Source organism: Mobula hypostoma, chromosome 29, assembly GCF_963921235.1.
Source record: "Mobula hypostoma chromosome 29, sMobHyp1.1, whole genome shotgun sequence".
NCBI lineage: Eukaryota > Metazoa > Chordata > Chondrichthyes > Myliobatiformes > Myliobatidae > Mobula > Mobula hypostoma.
In genome coordinates, this window is record NC_086125.1 from 24,700,793 (window position 1) to 24,722,605 (window position 21,813).

The window sequence follows — 21,813 nt, forward strand, 5'->3', positions numbered from 1 at the left end:
AGAGGAAACCGTGAGCTCCAACTTGTGCACATTAGACTGTTTCATTAAAATGGGCCCTTTTCCTTTTCTTGCTTTTTCTTTACTAACTCTGTAGTCAAATTAATAATTATAAAGCCAAATCACTTAATTGTATACGGTCTACTGTCTGTTATTTCATGGTACTTATTTGTAACAGAGTAACAAATCATGCAGCATCCACACAAACAGTGGGTTTTGGGGTGGGCTCACACCTCAATCTCACCCGTTTGGTGGGGCCGGAGATTGTCTTCCTTAGACTTATGCAGCCCACGGAATCAGAGTGTTTCAATTGTGGGGGTATCGTCCGGGATCAATTTCGTTTGATGCTGTGTGATTGCCCTGAGTGGGTTGTGTGTTAAGTCTGTGCTAAACTATTGTCCGGTAAAGTGATTATGGTACATGGTTATGGATACTGCCGGGGTTGAGCAGTACTGTTAAAGCTGTAGGACAAGTTACGATTGTGGGATGGAGGTTTGATAAAATGGTGGGCAAAGATTTTGTTTTAGTCCACACTACCGCAGACGTAACAGCAGTGGAACTGCGTAGTACTATTGGGGCCCTGGGAGAGGGGGGCCATGGGCTGTCCATACTTTCCAGGAAGAGGAGAGTGTAGGGGAGCGGGCCGAATCGCATGTCGAGTCTCCTGTAGCTGGGGGCGGAAAGTTCAAAGACAGAGTGCTCTCGTTTCTGTGGAGCGAGGGGAAGGAGTGGTCTGATTTAGAATATCTAATGAGCCCCCAAGCGAAGAGTGAGAATTCTGCGTTCGTAGCTGCTCTTACCTCCCTGACGAATAAATGGAAAATACCCAGTTTCAAAGTCCCAGCTATGCTAGGCTCCGCCTGTTCTCAGGAACGAAGCCCACCTCTAAAGGGGAAGAGGAGTATGAGACTTGGGCAGAGTGAACCTCTCAGCTGTGCTCTGAGGATGTAAAAGGACAGCGATTGGTTGAAAGTTTAAGAGGGCAGGCTGCTGACTTAGTGAGAGCTGTAAAGGCACAAAATCCCCTTGCCGTGCCTGCGGCCTACATGCAAGCAGTAGAAAAGGTGTTTGGTGCGACAGGAAGCCCAATGGAGCTCATGATGGCATTTCAGAACATTTGTCAGGAGGAGGGGGAGAGGCTTGCTGCCTACATATTTCAGCTGGAGAGGCAACTAAGTTGTTTGCAGCGTTGAGGGGCCATTCAGACGGCTGAGGTGGATCAGTTAAGAACGGACCAAATAGCAAAAGGCACCCAGTCCCAAAACCTGATCGCCTGGAGTCTCTGACTGTCTGGTAAGATGCGCCTCCCCCCCCCCCCCCCCATTTGTTGAGCTGATCAGAGAAGTACGAGAGGAGGAGAATCCATCGGAGGTGAGGGAGGTCTCTGTCAGGAGGGTGCAGTCCTTGGTAGTGGTCCCCTGCATTGAAGTGACCATGGATAGCCCACCCAGGGAGAGGTAGAGAAGATCATGGCAGAGTTGAGAACTGAGGTGTCCACACCAGCGAGTGTGCCCCCCGCCCCCCCCGTATGATGGAGCTGATAGGGAAGCAGACCCCCTAAGGGGACAGACTACGCAGAGAGCTGCTAGCAGCCGGGGTCCCGCGAGAAGGGCAGTGGTTGGTATTGTCTGTTATAACACTAGTGAAGAGGGACACTACAGTCGGGAGTGTGAACAACAGGAAACCCCTCGGAGAGTGAGCCCCCAGGTACTTAAGCAGAGGGAGACGTTGGGAAAACTTAAAAGAGACCCAATGAGGGGATGGCCTGGTGTCTTGGGGGGAACAAATTCCCGCAATATATCAAGGAACACCCTAAAGCAAAAAACCCTAATCCTGAAGGCTTAGTTGGGCCAGGCTCCAGTGTATCATGACGGATAGAGGGTATTTATGCTAGAGCCATACTTGACACAGGATCACAGGTCACTTTGCTGTACTGTTTGTATTTGACTCATTTACCATTGATGCCACTCAGTGCACTAGAGATTTAGGGTTGTGGTGTGGGTGATTATCCGAATGATGGTTAATTGTCAGTGAAGCTGGAGTTTTCGGAGGCAAATATGGGAGTGGCTGAGGTCCTAGATACATTAGCGCTGGTTTGTCCAGACCCTGTTGAGAGGGGCGGAGTTTCAATTCTTGTGGGGATAAATACTCCTATTGTGAGGAAGCTAATAGGAGCCTGCAAAGAGAGAGGTGGAGAGAGCTTTCTGAAGACATTGTCCGTTCACTCGGTGATTCAAGCTGTTTTCGAGGAAGTGCATGGTTGCACTGGGCCGGATTAATGAGCTTAGTTGAGGGACTGTGTGGTTCACCCAGTCAAAGCCAATCATTTTACATACATAAGAACATAAGAAATAGGAGCAGGAGTAGGCCATCTGACCCATCGAGCCTGCCCCGCCACTCAATAAGATCATGGCTGATCTGTCCGTAAACTCAGCTCCATCTCCCTACCATCTACCTGCTCAGCTCCATCTACCTACCAACTACCCATAACCCCTTAATTCCCTTACTATGTAAAAACCTATCTAACTGTTTCTTAAATGTGTTACGGCTTGGGGAAGTAGCGAGAGTGATGGGAAACCCCAAATTTCCTGGAATTCTTGAGGCTGAGGCCATCTTGGTAGATCCTCTGGAAAACCACAAGGAGGAGTCGGGTGTGCCTGCTGGGGTACTGGTGAGGCCCGAATTGCAGAAGCCCTCAGTTGTACAGGTGAACAAGGTGGCATTGATTGTGAAGAAGGAGGTCACCTTCAAGTGGGGAATGCCCCTGGTGCATCTCTTCCCTGTGACGGTAATGTCTAGTGTCCCTGTGAGACAAGCCGGGGAGAAACTATCTGCAAAAGGGGAAAAGTTGACTGCTGAGTCATTCAACTTTGAGGACTCCCCAGAACCTGCAGGTTGGAAGAGGAAATTAATAGAGGAGATGTTGAAACTATGACATGACTTTTCTGCTGACGAGTTTGCTGTGGGTTGTTCCAAGAGCACTTGCCACACTATCCGGGTGACCGAGGACACCCCATTCAGGGAAAGGTCATGGCAGCTGGTCCCTACAGAGGTGGAAGATGTTCAACAACATTTGTGTAAGTTGAAGGAAGCTGGAATCATCACTGAGTCCAAAAGCCCCTAATCATCCCCAATAGTAGTGACCAGGAAGAAGAATGGGAAGGTACGGATGTGTGTGGACTATAGGACTCTGAACAGGCGTACCATCCCCAACCAGTATACGTTCCCGATGTATGGAGACGTGCTGGCCTGTCTGAGTGGTGTGAGGTGGTTCAGTGTTCTGGACTTGAGTGAATATTACCAGATCCCCGTGAGTGAGGCTGACAAAGAGAAGATGGCATTTATATGTCCATTGGGATTCTTGCAGCTCAAGAGGATGCCCTGGAGCATATCGGGAGCCCTTGCGACCTTTCAGCATATCATGGAGAAAACAGTGGGGGATATGAACTTTGCTTGAAGTATTGGTGTATCTGGATGACCTCTTAGTGCTTGGGTCCACCTTGGAGGAGCATGAAGCGAGGCTACTGAAGATGCTGGGCCACCTGAAAGCTGAAGGGTTAAAACTTTCCCTGGACAAGTGCCAGTTCTGAAGACATCTGTTAGCTATGTTGGACACATAGTAGCTACAAATCCGTCTAAGGTAGAGGCGGTGACCACATGGCCAAGGCCCCGGACGGTAAGCATTTGCGCTTGTTCCTGGGTTCAGTGGGTACTATCAGAGGTTTGTGAAGGGCTACACAAAATTGAGTCACCCTTTAAATCAACTTCTGTGTGGTTACCCTCCCCTGGGGAAGAGGACAAAAGGAGAGGAGGGTAAAGAGTATCTTAGCCCTTCGGAGCCTTTTGGAGTGAGATGGGATGCGAAATGTGAAGAGGCCTTTCAGTCACTAAAGGAGCTGCTGACATGGGCGCCTGTGCTGGCTTTTGCAGACTCCCAATGCCATATCTACTGCATACGGATGCCAGCAGAGAGGGCTAGGGGATGTCCTTTATGAGGATCAGGGCACTGGGTTGAGACCTGTTGTGTTGAGACCTGACCTGTTGTCAGCTGGAGTCTGTCACCCTCCGAGAAAAACTATCCCACGCTCAAGTTGGAGTTCCTGGCATTGAAATGGGCTGTGGTGGATAAGTTGAGTGACTAGCTCTATGGTGCCAAGTTTGAGGTAAGGACGACAACAATCCCCTGACATATCCTGACCTCGGCAAAATTTGATGCCATAGGGCATCGGTGGTTGGCGTCATTGCCTGCATATAATTTCAGCCTAAAGTACCGGCCGGGAAGTAGGAACATTGATGCTGATGCTTTGTCCCAATGTGTGCATGAAGGGCTGGACAGGGACTAAGAGTGGGAGAGCGTTCCTGCCCTGGGAGTGAAAGCCACGTGCCAGTTTGCCATCATGGTGAAGGCAGAGGGAAGACAAGTGCAGGATCGAGCGGTAGGTCAATTGGGAGCCTCTGATGGTGCCATTCCACAAGCTTACTGTAACCTGACTGCTCTGAAGACCAACCAGTTACCGGAATTGAATCCTGGGGAAGTGGCAGCTGCTCAGCGAGATGACCCGGGCATCAGGATCATTTGGTCAGTGGTCGAAAAGGGGGACGTAGCCCAAGTGGGAAACACAAAACATGCCGTGGTGTCTCCATTACGGAGAGAATGGCCAAGATTGGAGTTGAGGAGATCCTATACCGGGTCATGTCGCATCCGGACCAGCCTCGGCATTTCCAGCTGGTTCTGCCTGAGAAATATCGGAGGACTATGTTGAAGTCACTTCAGATGTTTCTGGATATTTGGGGGTTGAAAAGACCTATGGGATTGCTTAGAGATCAGTCCTACTGGCCCTGAATGAAGCTGGAAGTCGAAGGGTACTGCAAGTCATGCATTCGATGCGTAAGGAGGAAGATGCTGCCTACGAGGGCCACAACACCAGATGTGCAGAAGCTTTCCCTACCAAGGGTCAGAAGGCGTCCACGGTGGCCGAAGTATTATGGGAGAAGTATTTCATTTATTATGGCCTCCTCAGATGGATACATAGTGATCAGGGACGGGATTTCGAGAGCTGGGTCATACATGAGTTACTGAGCAGGCTTGGAGTCTAGAACTATGCCTTATCACCTGCAGGGTGATCCCCAGCCTGAGAGGTTTAATCGGACCTTGCTAGACATGCTCGGAACTTTGGAAATCAGCAAGAACAAGTGAAGTCAACGTATTGGACATCTGGTCCACTGTTACAACTGTAGATGAAATGAAGCTACTGAGTACTCACCATATTATCTGATCTTTGGGCACGAAGCAAGGTTGCCCATCGACCTTTGTTTTGGGACTGGCGAGGAAGACCTACCACCAAAGACTTATCTGAAGTATGTGTATGATATGAGAAGGGAGCTGAAAAATGCTTATTAATTATTCGAGGTTGCGGCTGCCAAGCAGAGTCAAGGAAATAAGAGGAGGTATGATCAAAATGTTAGGTTCTCCCAACTCACGCCAGGAGACCAGGTCCTCATAAGGAAATTGAGGCTACCTCGGAAGCATAAATTGGCTGACCACTGGGCAGCCACGCCCTATGAGGTGGAGAATAAGATGCCGAATGTACCAGTTTTCGGGGTGAAACCAGAGGATGGGAATAAGCCTGTCAAGATTCTCCATCGGAACCACATTCTGCCTCTGGGACAAGAGGTGTGGGTTGATCCAGAGCCTGATCTGGAGCCTACATCTAGTAAGAGGACTCTGCGGCGATGCAGAGTGACTGAAGGACCAACAGCAGGAGAGAGTAGACCAATCCCTGCCCTGAATGGGATACGGACTTGGAGGATGAAGAAATGTGGGTGTGGTATATGCTGCCTTTTGCTAACTCCCCACTGAACGAGGAAGAGATTCCCAACCTTTCTCACGCTGAGTCAGGTGAAATCAGAGGGTCTATCTGTGGACAGACTGGGTTTCAGTGGAACCATGAAAGGGATGAAGTGGGGCTCAGCCTGTAGAAACAGTGTTTGGGTTGTGGTTAGCGATAACAGGTACTTTGGAATGTGAGCCATCCAATGAAGGGAGTGTGTTTTCGTGTTGTGTGCCTGACACCGGGGTGAGCTGGGTCCTTTGTTCAGTGGGAGATGAAGGGAGAAGACGCCGGAAAGAAGAGGTCATAGGACTTGACCCGGAGCGGGGCCATAATTTGACGAAGTCCGGGGAGATCAAAGGAGGATCAGCGAAGCGGAAACCGTGAGCTCCAACTTGTGCATGTTAGACTATTTCATTAAAATGGGCCCTTTTCTTTTTTTTGGCTTTTTCTTTACTAACCCTTTAGTCAAATTAATAATTATAAAGCTAAATCGTTTAATTGTATACAGTCTACTGTCTGTTATTTCATGGTACTTATTTGTAACAGGGTAACAAATCATGCAGCATCCACACAAACAGTTGGTTTCGGGGTGGGCTCACACCTCAATCTCACACGTTTGGTGGGGCTGGAGATTGTCTTCCATAGTCAACGGAACCAGAGTGTTTCAGAAGTCATAATTCACATTGCAGCGCAGGATTGGTCATATCGTTTGAACCTGTATAAGTAAGTTTTAAAATTGGCTAAAGGAACTCCAGTTGTCAAAGAAAATGGGTGAAGTGAGGAAAATTGAACAATGTGCATATTATAACATAATTGATCGGCTGTATTTATATTCTGTAATTAGCTGAGCAAAACATTCCATTTCGTTGAGACATGAGAAGACAAATCTGGGTTCTTGGCCACAGGAGGTTATTTAGGGAGAGTAATGAGATGATTATTCGAATAATTGGACTTACAGAATTTCAGAAGAACGTTGAAGATACAATATCTAAAGGAGGGTAGAATTGAGTAAGGTGACCACGATTTGAGTAAGGAGTACTTCTGTCTGGGATAAGGCCATAAGACATAGGAGCATATTTGGGCCATTTGACCCATCAAGTCTGCTCTACCATTGCATCATGGCTGATATATTATCCCTCTCACCCCATTCTCCCTATGGCCTTTGAATCTCTTACTAATCAAGAACCTATCAACCTCTGTGTTAAATATACCAAATTACTTGGCCTCCACACCCATCTATGGCAATGAATTCCACAGATTCATCACCCTCTGGCTAAAAATGAATGTCAGGAGTGTCAGGGTGGAGAAGTTAGAGTAAGGAGGAGAGTAATGTTTATGAATAGGGATTAGAATTTTAAATGGGTGACCCGTAAAGCTAATGAATTCAACATAGAAAAGAAGGTTGGGAGGCATTGTCTTTAAGAGATGGTTTCAGGAATAGAACTACTGAGGTGAAGTAAATGTTGGTAAAATTATGAAGGTGGAAATAGTCTTTGTGATAGGTTGTTAACACTGTTTAGAATTAAGTAGAAATGTGGGGTAACAATAAGATAATGTTAAAAAGTGAGACAAAGTCACTGGAGATGTCAATCATAAAGATAATGATTATAAATGTTAAATTAAATGACCAGTTTGAGAAGGTATTCATAGGTGCCACAGTAGTGTAGCGGTTGTTGTTCTTGTTCCTTCTTGCACCTTGTGGCGCATCAAGTGGCATTTTTGCTGTTTCCGTAGCATTTTTTTTTATGAGGCCAAGTTGCCAGATCAGTGCTCAACACAGCATGAATGGAAAGCGTGCAGGGAGCTGGCCAGATTGTACTCGGGAGCATTCGCCTTGAAGTCTGGTGCTGATGCCACTATGCCACTGGCCAGTGAAATGTCAAGGTTAGCGCGACACTGTTACAGCTCGGAGTGTTCTGGAGTTCAGAGTTCAATTCTAGTACCATCTGTAAGGAGTCTATATATCCTCCCCATGGAATGCAAGGATTTTCCCTGGGTGCCCCAGTATCCTACCACGAGCTAAAGATGTACCAGTAGGTTAATTGGTTATTGTAAATTGTTCCGGGATTAGGTTAGGGTTAATTGGGTTTATTGGAAGTTGATTGAACGGTTTGCTCAAAGGGCCAGAAGAGTCTATTCTGTGCTGTATTTCTAAATAAATAAATATAGATGGAAAATTTGTTTGAAGACAGAGCATTTAAAAGGAACGGCAAAGCAATTATATTGGATAAATAAGTGCAGTGTGAACTGAAATTGGTTAAGTCATAATACTTTCATTTTGTATTACATATTTGTTTTGGATAAGTCCTGATTTTGATTTTGATTTGGATTTGTGAGTTTGAGTTGTTATCTATAATCTGAGAAATATGTTTATTTGACTGTCCAAGATTTTTGATACATTTCTGTAGTTGGTATGTATTTTATAATGGGTACTATCAAAATACAATCATATATCAATCTTATAGCTATGATCATATATATTTTCTTCCTGTTTACTGCAAATCTAAAAGGAAGACTTGAAAGCTAGAAAAGTGACACATGGATTTAAAATTATAATTTGGGATGATGTGATGCCTTGAAGTTGTTTCACAAGATGAAAATCAAAAATTGCTTGTTATTTTAAATACATTTTTAACATGTGACTTCAGGATACAGCATGAATTTACACAACAACAAATATCATGTTACTCATTTGACCTGAAATGGTTTGAATTGTTTCATATTCTCTTGAACATGAACTGATCTCTATACTCCGTGTAGATCGGGTGCCATCTAGGTTGGACTGCAAGTCCCACCTTCTGGCAATATAGAGATTCCATGAATGATGTTTTAAATAACACTTATTATTGTTAACACTAATTATCGAAAAGACAGGCAGGATATGCAGAGGGGTTGGGTGACTCTGTTGGTAAAAAATGAAATCAAATTATTAGTAAGAAGTGATATAGGATCGGAAGGTGCAAAATTGTTGCAGGTTGAGCTAAGAAACTGAAAAGATCCTGACGTGAGTTATATACAGACCTCCAAATAGTAATAAAAGTGTGGTTTACAAATTACAACTGGAGATAGGAAGTGCATGTCCAAAAGGTAATGGTACAATAGTCATGGGGGATTTCAATCTGTAGGTGGATTGGGAAAATTAGGTTGGTGCTGAATCCCAAGAAGGGGAATTTGTAGAATGCCTTGTGAGATGGCTTTTGAGAACAGATCATACTAGGGGATCAGCTATCCTGGATTGGGTGTTGTGCCATGAACCAGAATTGATTAGAAAGCTTGAGGTAAAGGAATCCTTAGGAGACTGTGATCATAATATGGTAGAATTCACCCTGCAATTTGAGAAGGAGAAGCTAAAGTCAGATGTATCAATATCACAGTGGAGTAAAAGGAATTATGGAAGCATGACAGAGGAGCTGGCCAAAATTGATTGGAAGGGAGCACTAGCTGTGATGATGGCAGAGCAGCAAAGACAGGAGTTTCTGGTAGAAACTTGGAAGCTGCAGGATGGGTACATCCCAAAAAAGAAGTATTCTAAAGGCAGGCCGACACAACCATGGCTGACAAGAGAAGTCAAAGCCAACATTAAAGCCAAAAAGAAGTCATATAATAGAGTAATACTAGTAGAAAGTTAGAAGATTGGGAAGCTTTAAAAAACCAACAGGCAACTAAAAAAGTCATGAAGAAGGAAAAGATGGAATATGAAGGTAAGCTAGCCAATAGTATTAAAGAGGATACCAAAAGTTTCTTCAGATACATAAAGTGTAAAAGAAAGATGAGTGTGGATATCTGACCACTGGAAAATAATGCTGGAGAGGTAGTATTGGGGGACAAGGAAATAGTGGATGAATTGAATACATACTTTTCATTAGTCTTCACTGTGGAAGACACTAGCAGTGTGCCAGAAGTTCAAGACTGTCAAGGACCAGAAGTGAGTGAAGTTGCCATTACTAGGAAGAAGGTGTTTGTGAAACTGAAGGTCAATAAATCAGCTGTACCAGATGGTTTACACCCCAGGGTTCTGAAGGAGATGGCTGAAGAGATTGTGGAAGCATTAGTAATGATCTTTCAAGAAACTGCATTTTGGCATGGTTCTAGAGGACTGAAAAATTGCAAACGTCACTCCACTCTTCAAGAAGAAAAAGAGGCAGAAGAAAGGAAATTACAGGCCAGTTAGACTGACCTCATTGGTTGGGAAGAAGTTGGAGTCGATTGTTAAGGATGTGGTTTTGGGGTACTTGGAGGCATATGATAAAATAGACCGAAGTCATTATGGTTTCCTTAAGGGAAAATCTTCCCTGACAAATCTGTTGGAATTCTTTGAAGAAATAACAAGCAGGATAGATAAAGGAGAATGTTGTGTACTTGGATTTTCAGAAGGCCTTTGACAAGGTGCCACACATGAGGCTGCATAGCAGTTAAGAGTACATGGTATTACAGGAAAGGTACTAGCATAGATAGAGCATTGGCAGGAGGGTAAGAGTGGGAATAAAGGGAGCCTTTTCTGGTTGGCTGTCAGTGACTCATGATGTTCCACAGGGGTCTGTGTTGGGACTGCTTCTTTTTACATTATATGTCAATGATTTGGATGAAGGAATTGATGGCTTTGTGGGCAAGTTTATAAATTATATGCAGATATATGAAGGGGCAGCTAGTGTTGAGGAAGCAGAGAGGCTACAGAAGGACATAGACAGATTAGGAGAATGGGCAAAGAAGTGGCAGATGGAATACAGTATCAGGAAGTTTATGGTCATGCACCTTGGTAGAAAAGCACTTTTCTAAATGGAGAAAAAAATTCAAAAATCTGAATTGCAAAGGGATTTGCGAGTCCTCATGCAGGATTCGCAGGTCGAGTCATTGGTGAGGAAAGTAAATGCAATGTTAGCATTCATTTCAAGAGAATTAGAATATAAAAGCAAGGATGTAATGTTGAGGCTTTATATGGCACTGGCGAGGCTTCATTTGGAATATTGTGAGCACCTTTGAGCTCCTTATCTAAGAAAAGGTGTGCTGATGTTGGAGGGATCTCAAAGGAGGTTCACAAAAATGATTCCAGGATTGAAAGGTTTATCATATGGGGAGCACTTGATGGCTCTGGGCCTGTACTTACTGGCATTCAGAAGAATGAGGGAAGATCTCCTTGAAAGCTATCGAATGTTGAAAGGCCTCAAAAGCATAGATTTAGAGAGGATATTTACTATGGTTTACACAGCCTCAGAATAGAGGGATGTCCATTTAAAATGGAGGTGCAAAGGAATCTCTATAACCAAAGAGTGGTGAATCTGTGGAATTTGTTGCCACAGGCAGCTGTAGAGAGGAAGTCATTGGATATACTTAAGACAAAGGTTGATAGATTCTTGATTAGTCAGGGCATGAAGGGATATGGGGAAAAGACAAGGGTTGGGGCTGAGAGTGAAATCGATCAACCATGATGAAATGGCGGAGCAGACTCAATGGGTCAAATGGCTGAATTCTGCTTCTTTGTCTTATGGTCTTAGGATCTCATTAATAAATTATAATGTATGATATAATTGCTTCGTAAACATAATTACTTTTCAATTCTAATTCTCACAGGTGGCAGCAGCAAGTGCCTTTGCACAGACTTTGAGACGCTACACGTCGCTGAACCATCTTGCTCAGGCAGCCCGTGCTGTACTGCAGAATACTGCACAGATTAACCAGATGCTGAGTGATCTAAACCGAGTAGATTTTGCAAATGTTCAGGTAATTAGCATTGCATTAAATGAAGGTTGCAGGTTTAACTCAAGCAGAGTTAAGAGAATATTATGTAACCTTAAGTATACATGGTCTGGGGAAACCCCATCTAAACATTATCTGTTGACTCTTGCTGGGAAGTTCATGGTATAGGAATGGTTTGATCAACTTTCATATCCTATGGTAGCATTTCATCCAAACACAAAGATAGGGATTGGTAATGAGGATAGGTTCAAAGCCCTCAAATAATAGAGAAAGCTTTACACATTGCAACACTCTTTCAGGGGAAGAAAGGTAAAAAAAAATTGGGGAGCATTGGGTCCTCTGAGCACTCTTAAGATAAATAGAGTAGATGAGGATGTGATAGTTGTAATGTGAAAGCAGTCAAAATTTATCAAAGACCCCAGCAACCCTGACATTTTCTCTTCTCCCCACCCATTGGGCAGGAGATACGAAAGCCTGAAAGCATATACCACCAGGCTCAAGGACAACTTCAATCCTGTTGTTATAAGAGTATTAAATGGTTCCCAATATGATAAGATGCAATCTTGACCACACAGTTTGCCTCATTATGACCTTGCATGTTTTTGTTTACTTGCACTGCAGTTTCTCTAACTATCATTTTATTTAGCACCACTATTGTTTTACCTCGTACTACCTCAATCTTTATGAACGTTGAGCAAATCGAGTTTTTCAATGTGCCAACGTACATGTAACAATAATAAACCACTTTACCAATTTCAGTAAGTGCACTACCTTTTGGTTGTGTTGGAATGAAACTGAAGAATATTAATGGTTATTATTAAAGACTTTCAATAATGTAGCACTTTCATCAAGTCTCTGAATGTGGTACATTTTAACTACAGTTGTATTTATAGAGTAGTACGTCAAAGTCCAAGAAATATCAGTGAAATCTGTTTTTCATAGTATGGATTTGCAAAAAATACTGAGCATGGGATAACTCTCTCAGTAACATTGTCCATTTCAACTACCAGATTAGGCTGGAAGTCAGGTAGTAATTTCTGGTGAATGATCACAGAATTCTGTTATAATGTGATAAAGTAATATAAATCTATGAAGTCCTGGAATGGAGCTTGAGCTCACAAATATCCTAATCTCTATCAACCAAATTCAGCTGTCATGTGATATCAGATTTGTACTACTATATTCATTCAAGATCTGAGGGTACCTTCATGAAGAGTTCATGTGTATTGAAAATGCTTAGCAGAACTAAATTTGCTGTAGATAATATTATTGCAGGGGCAGTTGTAGCTAGATCGACATGTAGCATTTGGAAATATCTCTTAATAGTTCAGGAGCAAATCTATATACTTCAAAATATCCTTTTGTTTTTCATAGGAGCAGGCCTCATGGGTGTGTCGTTGTGAGGATGGTGTAGTGCAAAGGCTGGAGCAGGACTTTAAGATGACTTTGCAGCAGCAGAATTCCCTGGAGCAATGGGCATCTTGGTTAGATGGTGTGGTGACCCAGGTCCTCAAACCCTATCATGGTTGCCCCAGTTTTCCCAAAGCAGCCAAACAATTCCTGCTCAAATGGTCTTTCTACAGGTAGGTTTTATATTCTTTATCTCCCCGGAGCAAGTTATCAAGGGATCTATTAACACAGAGATTCTGCGCATGCTGGAAATCTTAAGCAATGCTCAAAAAAAGTGGAGGAACTCAGCAGGTCAGGCTTCATCTATGGAAGGGAATAAACAGGTGACGTTTCAGGCAATGAAGAGTCTCAGCCTGAAACATTGATTCCGTAGATACTGCCTGACTTGCTGAGTTCCTCCAGCATTTTGTTTGTGTTATTAAAGGATCTGATTGGGAGGATCCATGTATCATGAAAAATAAGTTAGCCATTTGTGTTAACTGAATTGGAATATATCATCAATGCCTATCAGTCACTTGTTGCAAAAAAGTTATTTTTATCCTGCATAATTTAGTTTCATATACTTTATCATTTAAGGCACTTGGATTTCATGCACAGGATCATTGATGAGTAAATTTCAAAGCTTTTGTGAAGTATCAGCAATGTGACCAGGAGTCTTTGGCTTGAGAGTCTTCAGCGAGGAGACTACACCACCGTTGGAGAGGGGGAGAAGTGGTGAGGAAATGACCGCTGGGCTGATTCAATTTGCTGCGTGCATGATGTGGGAGGTCAGGGATGGTGCCTCTGGCTCCTACAACTGTGGAAAATGTGTCCAGATTCAGCTTCTGAAGGCCCATGTTGCAGCACTGGAGAAGCAACTGGATGACCTCAAGTTCATCTGGGAAAACGAGAATTTTCTGGACAGGACCTACAACGAGGTCGTTACACTGAGGATACCGGAAGAGAGAAGGGGGGGGCGACGATGAGGAAGGAAAGGATGCTTGAAGTACAGGAGACCCCGGGGGATGTACCTCTCGTAAACAGGTTCACCCTCTTGGAAGCTGTCAGGACAGAAGGCACTGCCAGCCTGAGAGGCGGTCAGGTCTACGAGTCGAAAATTGGCTCTGAAGCAAAGCCGAGGAGACAGACGTCAGGGCAGAGCCGTGGTAGTAGGGGACTCCATATCGAGAGGTACAGATAGGGGTTTCTGCGGCAACAGTCAAGATTTAAGGATGGTGTGTTGCTTCCCTGGTGCCAGATCCAGGACACCACAGACCGATTGCAGGGAATCCTCAAGGGTGAAGCTGAACATCCGGAAGTGGTGGTGCATGTCGGCACAAATAACGTAGGGAAGAAGAGGAAAGACATTCTACAGAGTGACTTCAGAGAACTCAGAAGAAGGCTGAAAAGCAGGACTTCCAGGGTGGTTCTCCGGTTTGCTTCCAGTTCCTTGTGCTGGAGAGGGCAGGACCAGGGAGATAATGGATCTGAATGTGTGACTGAGGAACTGGTGCAGGAAGCAAAGATTTACATTCTTGGACCACTGGGGTATGTTTTGGGGTAAGGATGAATTGTACAAAAGGGACCTTAATAGGCGGGGCACCAGATATGAGAGATCAGACTAAGAAGATGGGGGAAAGGAGGAAGAAGTACAAAGTAGCAGGTGATAAGTGAAACCAGGAGAAGGGAGGGGTGAAGAAAAGAGCTGGGAAGTCAGTTGGTGAAAGAGATAAAGGGTTGGAGAAGGGGAAGAGGACAGAAGGCCATGGAAGAAAAGGAAGGGGAGGAGCACCAGAGAGAGTGATGGGCAGATAAGGAGATAAGGTGAGTGAGGGAAATGGGAATTCCTCTGTCTCCACCACATTTGCTCTCAGGATGAGGCTTTCCATTCCAGAACTAATGAGATGTCCTCCTTTTTCAAAGAAAGGAGCTTCCCTTCCTCCACCATCAATGCTGCCCTCAACCCATCCATCCGCTATCCCACCAGAAATAAGGTTCCTCTTGTCCTCACTTACCCCACCAGCCTCTGCATCCAGCACATAATCCTCTGTAACTTCCACCATCTCCAATAGGATCCCTCCACCAAGCTCATCTTTCCTTCCCCCATTTTCCACCTGCCGCAGGGATCCCCTTGTCCATTCATACCTCTCACTGATCTCCATATTGTACTTGTCCTTGCAAGCGTTACAAGTGTCACATCTGCCCCTACACCTCCTCCCTTACTACCATTCAGGGCCCCAAACAGACCTTCCAGTTGTGGTGACACTTCACTTGTGAGTCTGTTGGGGTTATCTACTATATCCAGTGCTCCTGGTGTGGCCTTCTGTACATCGGTGAGACTCAATGTAGATTGAGAGACTGCTTCACCAAGCACCTACGCTCTGCCCACCAGAACATGCTGGATCTCCCAGATGCCACCCATTTCAATTTCACTTCTCATTGCCGTTCCGACATATCTGTCTATGGCCTCCTTTACTACTCTGATATGACCACATGCAGGTTGGAGGAGCAACACCTTATATTCAGTCTGGGCAGGCTCCAACCTGATGGATTTCTCGAACTTCTGAAAATTGCAGCCCCCCCCCCCTTCACCATTTCCTATTCCTATTTCCCTCTCTCACCTTATCTCCTTACCTGTCCAAGACCTCCCTCTGGTGCACCTCCCCTTTCCCTTTTGTTGCCAGAAGAAACTGCAGTCTGATCAAGGACAGGGGAAGCAGACAAGCCAGTTGTCTTTGTTCCCCCCATTTTGTGGTCTCTGAACAGTTTCTTGGTCTCTGAACAGTTTCTTGGTCTTGGATAATCTAATCAGAGCAACTGAATGTGGACACAGGAAGTTTCAGGTAATGATCTGCTAAACCTCTCAAACAAGTAGCCGTTTGTTATGTAAAAGGCATGGACTCTGAACTGATCCTTGCTCTGTGACAATCTAATCAGAGCAATAGACCTGAGACCATTCTCAGAGTCGCTACTTGTTATGTAAGATGCCAGACCTGCAATCAGTAATCTCATTAGACTCTGTCTGGGTTGCCTCATTTAACTGGTTTGGACCAGTCAGAGTGTAAAGACACAAATACACAAGGCTGGAGTGGGCAGAGCCATGGAACAATGTTGGTTGTAGCCCTGTACAATCACCAGTAAGAAGGTGACCCTGGTAGGTCAGGTGACCTTGAGCCAATAGGATGGAGATCCAATGGTTCAATTGATGAGGAACAGGATAAGACTCAGGAGCTCTAAATCCATAGAGGTGATAACTCTCCAGCAGGCAGAGACCAACCATCGCCGATAAGGAAGACCCCACGGACACATGGAGACCGGGACCATGAGGAACGCTGGCCAGGGTAGACTCCTTTCCCGGGTAATATCCTTTTCTTTTCATTGACTGCTCATGGAGGGTCAGGGATCCTACTAGGGTGCACATGGAGACAGTTTGTGAACCCACGTGCTTTTAGTTGTAACAATAAAAGATACTTGTCAGTAAATACAGATTCTCTGTGCCTCACTGATCATTATTACAAGGGGAGATTCTTGTAACACTTTCTTCCATGTCCTTCTGTCCTCTCCTATCAGATTTCCCTTTCTCCAGCCCTTTATCTCTTCACTAATTGACTTCACAGCTCTTTACTTCACCCCTCTCCCTTTCCCGGTTTCATCTCTCACCTACTACCTTGTACTTCTTCTTCCCCTCCCCCCCCCACCTTAGTCTGACTTCTCATCTTCTTAGTAGTCTAACTTTGTATCTCTTTTTCCCAGTCGTGATGAAGGGTCTTGGCCCAAGACTCCGACTGTTTACTCTTTTGCTGCCTGGCCTGCTGACTTCCTCCAGCATTTTGTGTGTATTACTTTTATTTCCAGCATCTGCAAATTTTCTCTTGTTTTTAAAGTATATTAAGATGTCTTTCCTTGCATGATTTGTTTCTCACCCTTGGTGATGAACCAGACTATTTCAGCTTTGCAAATAGTGTTCCAGGAAGTAATCAAATGCATATCTGCCTCCCTCCCCCCACCATTTTTGAAATGATAAACTTGTGGGCAAAATACCAGTCACACCTGTGATTCATATATTTGTAGTTCAAGGTTATCAATATTCAAAGTGAGGTAAGTTATTTACTATAACCTAATATGTCTACAGAATAGCAATCAGCACTATCTTTCTACAGAAAATGACATGTATAAATCACTTTGCTCAATAGACAATAGGTGCAGGAGTAGGCCATTTGGCCCTTCGAGCCAGCACCGCCATTCACTGTGATCATGGCTGATCATCCACAATCAGTATCCAGTTCCTGCCTTATCCCCATAACCTTTGATTCCGCTATCTTTAAGGGCTCTATCCATCTCTTTCTTGAAAGCATCCAGAGACTTGGCCTCCACTGCCTTCTGGGGCAGAGCATTCCACATATCCACCGCTCTCTGGGTGAAAAAGTTTTTCCTCAACTCTGTTCTAAATGGCCTACCCCTTATTCTTAAACTGTGGCCTCTGGTTCTGGACTCACCCATCAGCGGGAACATGCTTCCTTGCCTGCAGCGTGTCCAATCCCTTAATAATCTTATATGTTTCAATCAGATCCCCTCTCATCCTTCTACATTCCAGTGTATACAAACCCAGTCGCTCCGATCGTTCAACATATGACAGTCCCACCATCCCGAGAATTAACCTTTCCCCCATCTTCTTAGCCTGATCTCTCATATCTTTTACCCAGCCCTGATGAAGGCTCTCGGCCCAAAACGTCAACTGTTTACTCTTTTCCATAGATGCTGTCTAGCCTGCTGAGTTCCTGCAGCATTTTGTGTGTATTAATATATTTAACATCATGACATTAATAGTCATCAGCAAATAATTCTCCAATTCATATACAGTTTGAACAAGGAAAAATAAACAAGTCCTTTTTTCATGAAAAGAAAGTATTCTATATTCCATGCTGCTCTATTTTGTTTGGAATAAAAACAGAAAATTCTCAGCAGGTCAGAGAAAATCTGTGGATGGATAGAGACAGACATCCTGCATTTTGGTTGAATTGTTATTTGTGTGGGTGCCCAATTTTCTTATCCACACTAATTTTTGATTTTATTGATTGAGATAACCAGCAGTCTGAAGCTTGGACTCCTCTTGGCTTAAAAATGTTATAGCCCCCTAACTATCTATAATTAATCTCCTATCTATCTATAGATGGAGCACGTTGTCTTGCATCTTTAATTCAGAGATTTCACTTGAGTGTGTGCATGTATGTGAGATTGTTAACACTGATAATCTGTTTTGTAGAGTCAGATATGTATTTATTCACCTAGGTGAGAACTGCAAATTGAATTAAAATGGTTATACTGCTCACCATTAAACTATGCCCGTTCCTACACTCCCTTGTGTGCATTCTGGTCATTTTTCTGGTAACTATTACTTCATTTAGCACTTTCTTGTTTATAAAATCAGGCAAAGCAAGTCCAAGGCAGTGCTTCTGTATTTTATGGTCTCCAATCTCTTTTTTGGCAAACTCCCATTTTTTAAATGTTTAAAAAAAAATACAAGTATTATATTCTCTTGTTATTCAGCAGCAAGAATAGTAGTGCCAAAAGACATTAAGACATTCATCATATCCTCTAGAACAGCAGTCCCCAACCACCGGGCCGCAAAGCATGTGCTACCAGGCCGTGAGGAAATGATATGAGTCAGCTGCACCTTTCCTCATTCCCTGTCACGCACTGTTGAACTTGAACATAGGGTTTCCAACTGTCCCGTATTTCCCGGGACATCCTGTATATTGGGCTAAATTGGTTTGTCTCATACGGGACCGCCCTTGTCCCGTATTTTCCCCGCTAAGGTAGAGCGTTCCTATGAAACCTTCCGTGCCAAAATGACATGAAGCGAAAAAGCAATTACCATTAATTTATATGGGAAAAATTTTTGAGCATTCCCAGACCCAAAAAAATAACCTAACAAATCATACCAAATAACACATAAAACCAAAAATAAGTAACACTAACATTTAGTAAAAGCAGGAATGATATGATAAATACACAGCCTATATAAAGTAGAAATAATGAATGTACAGTAGTCAGGAAGATGAAGGCAAAACTGATTTGTGGGGGGAAAATCGGCACGTACACACATGCGCACACAAGTGCCCGCGCAAGACTTCATGGTCATGGTAGTCTTTCCCGGGGTAAAGTGCCCTGGGATTTGACTGCTACTTTTGCCCCTTATTTGGGAGTGAGAAAGTTTGCAACCCTAACTGTAAAAAACATGTTGAGGTGAGTTTAACCCTACTTGTACACCCACCCCGGTCAGCCGGTCTGCTAGAACATTGTCAATATTAAACCAGTTCGCGGTGCAAAAAAGGGTTGGGGGACCCCTGCTCTAGAAACTAATTGAATCTGTGAATCTGTTACCAAAGCCTAATTTTTCTTTCAAATTTTGCAATGATGGCTAATTGCTTACTGACATTAAGCTGTGTGCCCCAGGTTTAAGCCAAATATAAAATAAGCAGGATTTATTCTATCAATTCTAGGTTCAGGAACAGTTATTACCCAACAATCTTCAGGCTCCTGAGCCAGAGTGGATAACTTCATTCACCTCGGCACTGAACCGATTCCACCACCTTAAGCTCTCACTTTCAAAATTTCTTCAACTCGTGCTCTCAATATTTATATATTATTATTGGATTTTTTTTCTCTCAGCTCAAGCTGGTAAAACCTGAGGTACAGGCATAGCCACGCACACTCATTTCTCAAATGCTAGGAATTTTCTGCCTATTCTAGTGGTACTTAGTATTGTGGCTTTCTGGGGATTTACGTAAGCATTGCTGTGCAGGCCTAATTGCTTAATGTTTTTGTGTAGTGACTTTGGGATGATACCAGTTCTAGATATTGTTATTGGGCCAATGTATACCCTGTTCATGTTCCATAGTCTTTCAATTTCCTCTTTTATTTCAGCATATTTCTGGTGTTTTAAACTTACTGATTTCTGTATGTTATGTGTTTTTGGAATGGCTATGTCTATTAAGTAAATTATACTTGCTTGTTTATCGTGTAATATATCCACACATTTATTATGGATTACCCTATCTGTAATAATGGATCGGTCATAATATAATTTGTAGGATTCTGACTCAAAACTGGATCAGGCTTGCATTTGTAGTAGGGTATGGTGTCTTTTTTTAATTTTTTTGAGTTACAGCATAGAGTAGGCCCTTCCAGCAACTACCTAGCAACCTCCAGTTAACACTGTCCTAAACACAGGACAACTTACAATGATCAGTTAATCTACCAACTGGACGGTGGGTGGAAACCCATGCAGTCCCAGGAGAACTTATAAACTCCTTACAGGCAGCAGAGGGAACTAAACACAGGTCACTGTTCCTGTAAAGCGTTGTGCTAATCACTACGCTACCATGAAGCCCTTATGAGTTTGTATTTTAAAGTAAATTTTGATGGATGATGTTTGCCACTTGATTGTGCCTGTATAAGTAATCAGTTTGAGTTAAACTGCTGCAAGATCCTGCAATGTGTCAGGTTGATTCTGGTTTCTCGTGGCATTTTCTGGATTTATTGTCTTGAATTTGTTGGTCTTTTATTATATATTTTTGATAATTTTTGTTTGAACCTGCTGGTCCTGTATTGCCACAAGGAACCCCTCTGCATCTGGGAAGAGGTTTTCAACTCTGAGCCAGGTGTTCGACATTTCCTTGTTAACATCTAGTCTGCTCGGATTGTGAGGATGTCTTCGATGGAGGGTCATGCTCTTCCATTGGCTAACTTTTTTTCTGTAGAGATAATTTATTCATTTTTCTGGGATGTGCTTTTATTTAAGTTTAGTGGTGCATACTTCTTAGAATTGTGTATGCTTATGTAGAGTGCTGAATCCTGTTTTCATTAATGAAAATATATCCTTTTAAGTTTAATTTGACTGTTGAATAATTTTTAATGTCCTTTATTCCTCTTTCTCCTTCTTCCCTAGGTGATAATTATTAATCTATAAATATTAATTATTTTGTTCTTTTTGTATTCATGCAATTTGTTAATCTTTGCTTGTGTGTAGATTTTCATTGATTCTATTGTGTTTCTTTGTGTCTATTATGAATGTCTGCAAATATAATAAATTTACTTTGAACTTTGATTAATTCTATGAGAAAATTTATTGATCATTATCTTGTTATAATTAAACTTCTGTAGTTAAATGTTATAAATATAATTATATTAATCAAGATAACCAACATACAACAAGGTCACATAGCAATTTAAAGTTTTTTCTTCACATAATGTGTTTCCTGTCATGGTTAGATAATTACGAAGTCCCTGACAAGTGAAAGCAACTATTAAGGTTATTGCCATTTATTTTCAGCTTTTTGACCTTGCCTTTTTACCAAGGAAAGGGATGTAGTGGGGTTCGTGAAGGTTTCAAAAATAATTTTAGATTGTGCCCCAAGCTTAAAAATGTATAAAAGGACTGCAGAAATAGCTTCTTTTTTTATTCTAGTTCAATGGTGATTCGGGATTTGACTTTAAGGAGTGCAGCAAGTTTTGGGTCTTTTCATCTCATTCGCCTTCTATATGACGAATACATGTACTATTTGATAGAACACCGAGTGGCTCAGGCAAAGGGAGAAACACCCATTGCTGTCATGGGTGAGGTAAGTTATATACGTATATTGCCATTGCACATAGGTTTGTGTTAATTTTTACTGCATGCTGAATACAAGTCATGGTAAATATTCACTGAAATTTACATGACTTATCATCAGTTGTTGACATATTGTGCATGTTTGCAATTGCAATAAATAACGAGTAACTATTTTGAGTTGAGAAAGCAGTGAAAAAAAACCTAAATTAAACTGAGTAATGCACCAATAAATCAGTAGGAAACAAAGCACCAACGAACTTTAGAGAATTAATTTAACAGAATCAG

General features: G+C 43.0%; 1 protein-coding gene across 7 annotated transcripts in view; it reads left to right on the plus strand.

Annotated features, from left to right (window-relative positions):
* Positions 1-21,813, plus strand: part of LOC134339478 (MHC class II regulatory factor RFX1-like) — a 197,211-nt gene that overhangs the window by 159,294 nt on the left and 16,104 nt on the right. For all 7 annotated transcript variants that reach the window (XM_063036020.1, XM_063036022.1, XM_063036027.1 and 4 more), the window contains 3 exons: positions 11,400-11,549; positions 12,900-13,108; positions 21,385-21,538. In XM_063036020.1, the coding sequence (XP_062892090.1) occupies positions 11,400-11,549; positions 12,900-13,108; positions 21,385-21,538 (513 nt within the window). The remainder of the gene's footprint in view (positions 1-11,399; positions 11,550-12,899; positions 13,109-21,384; positions 21,539-21,813) is intronic.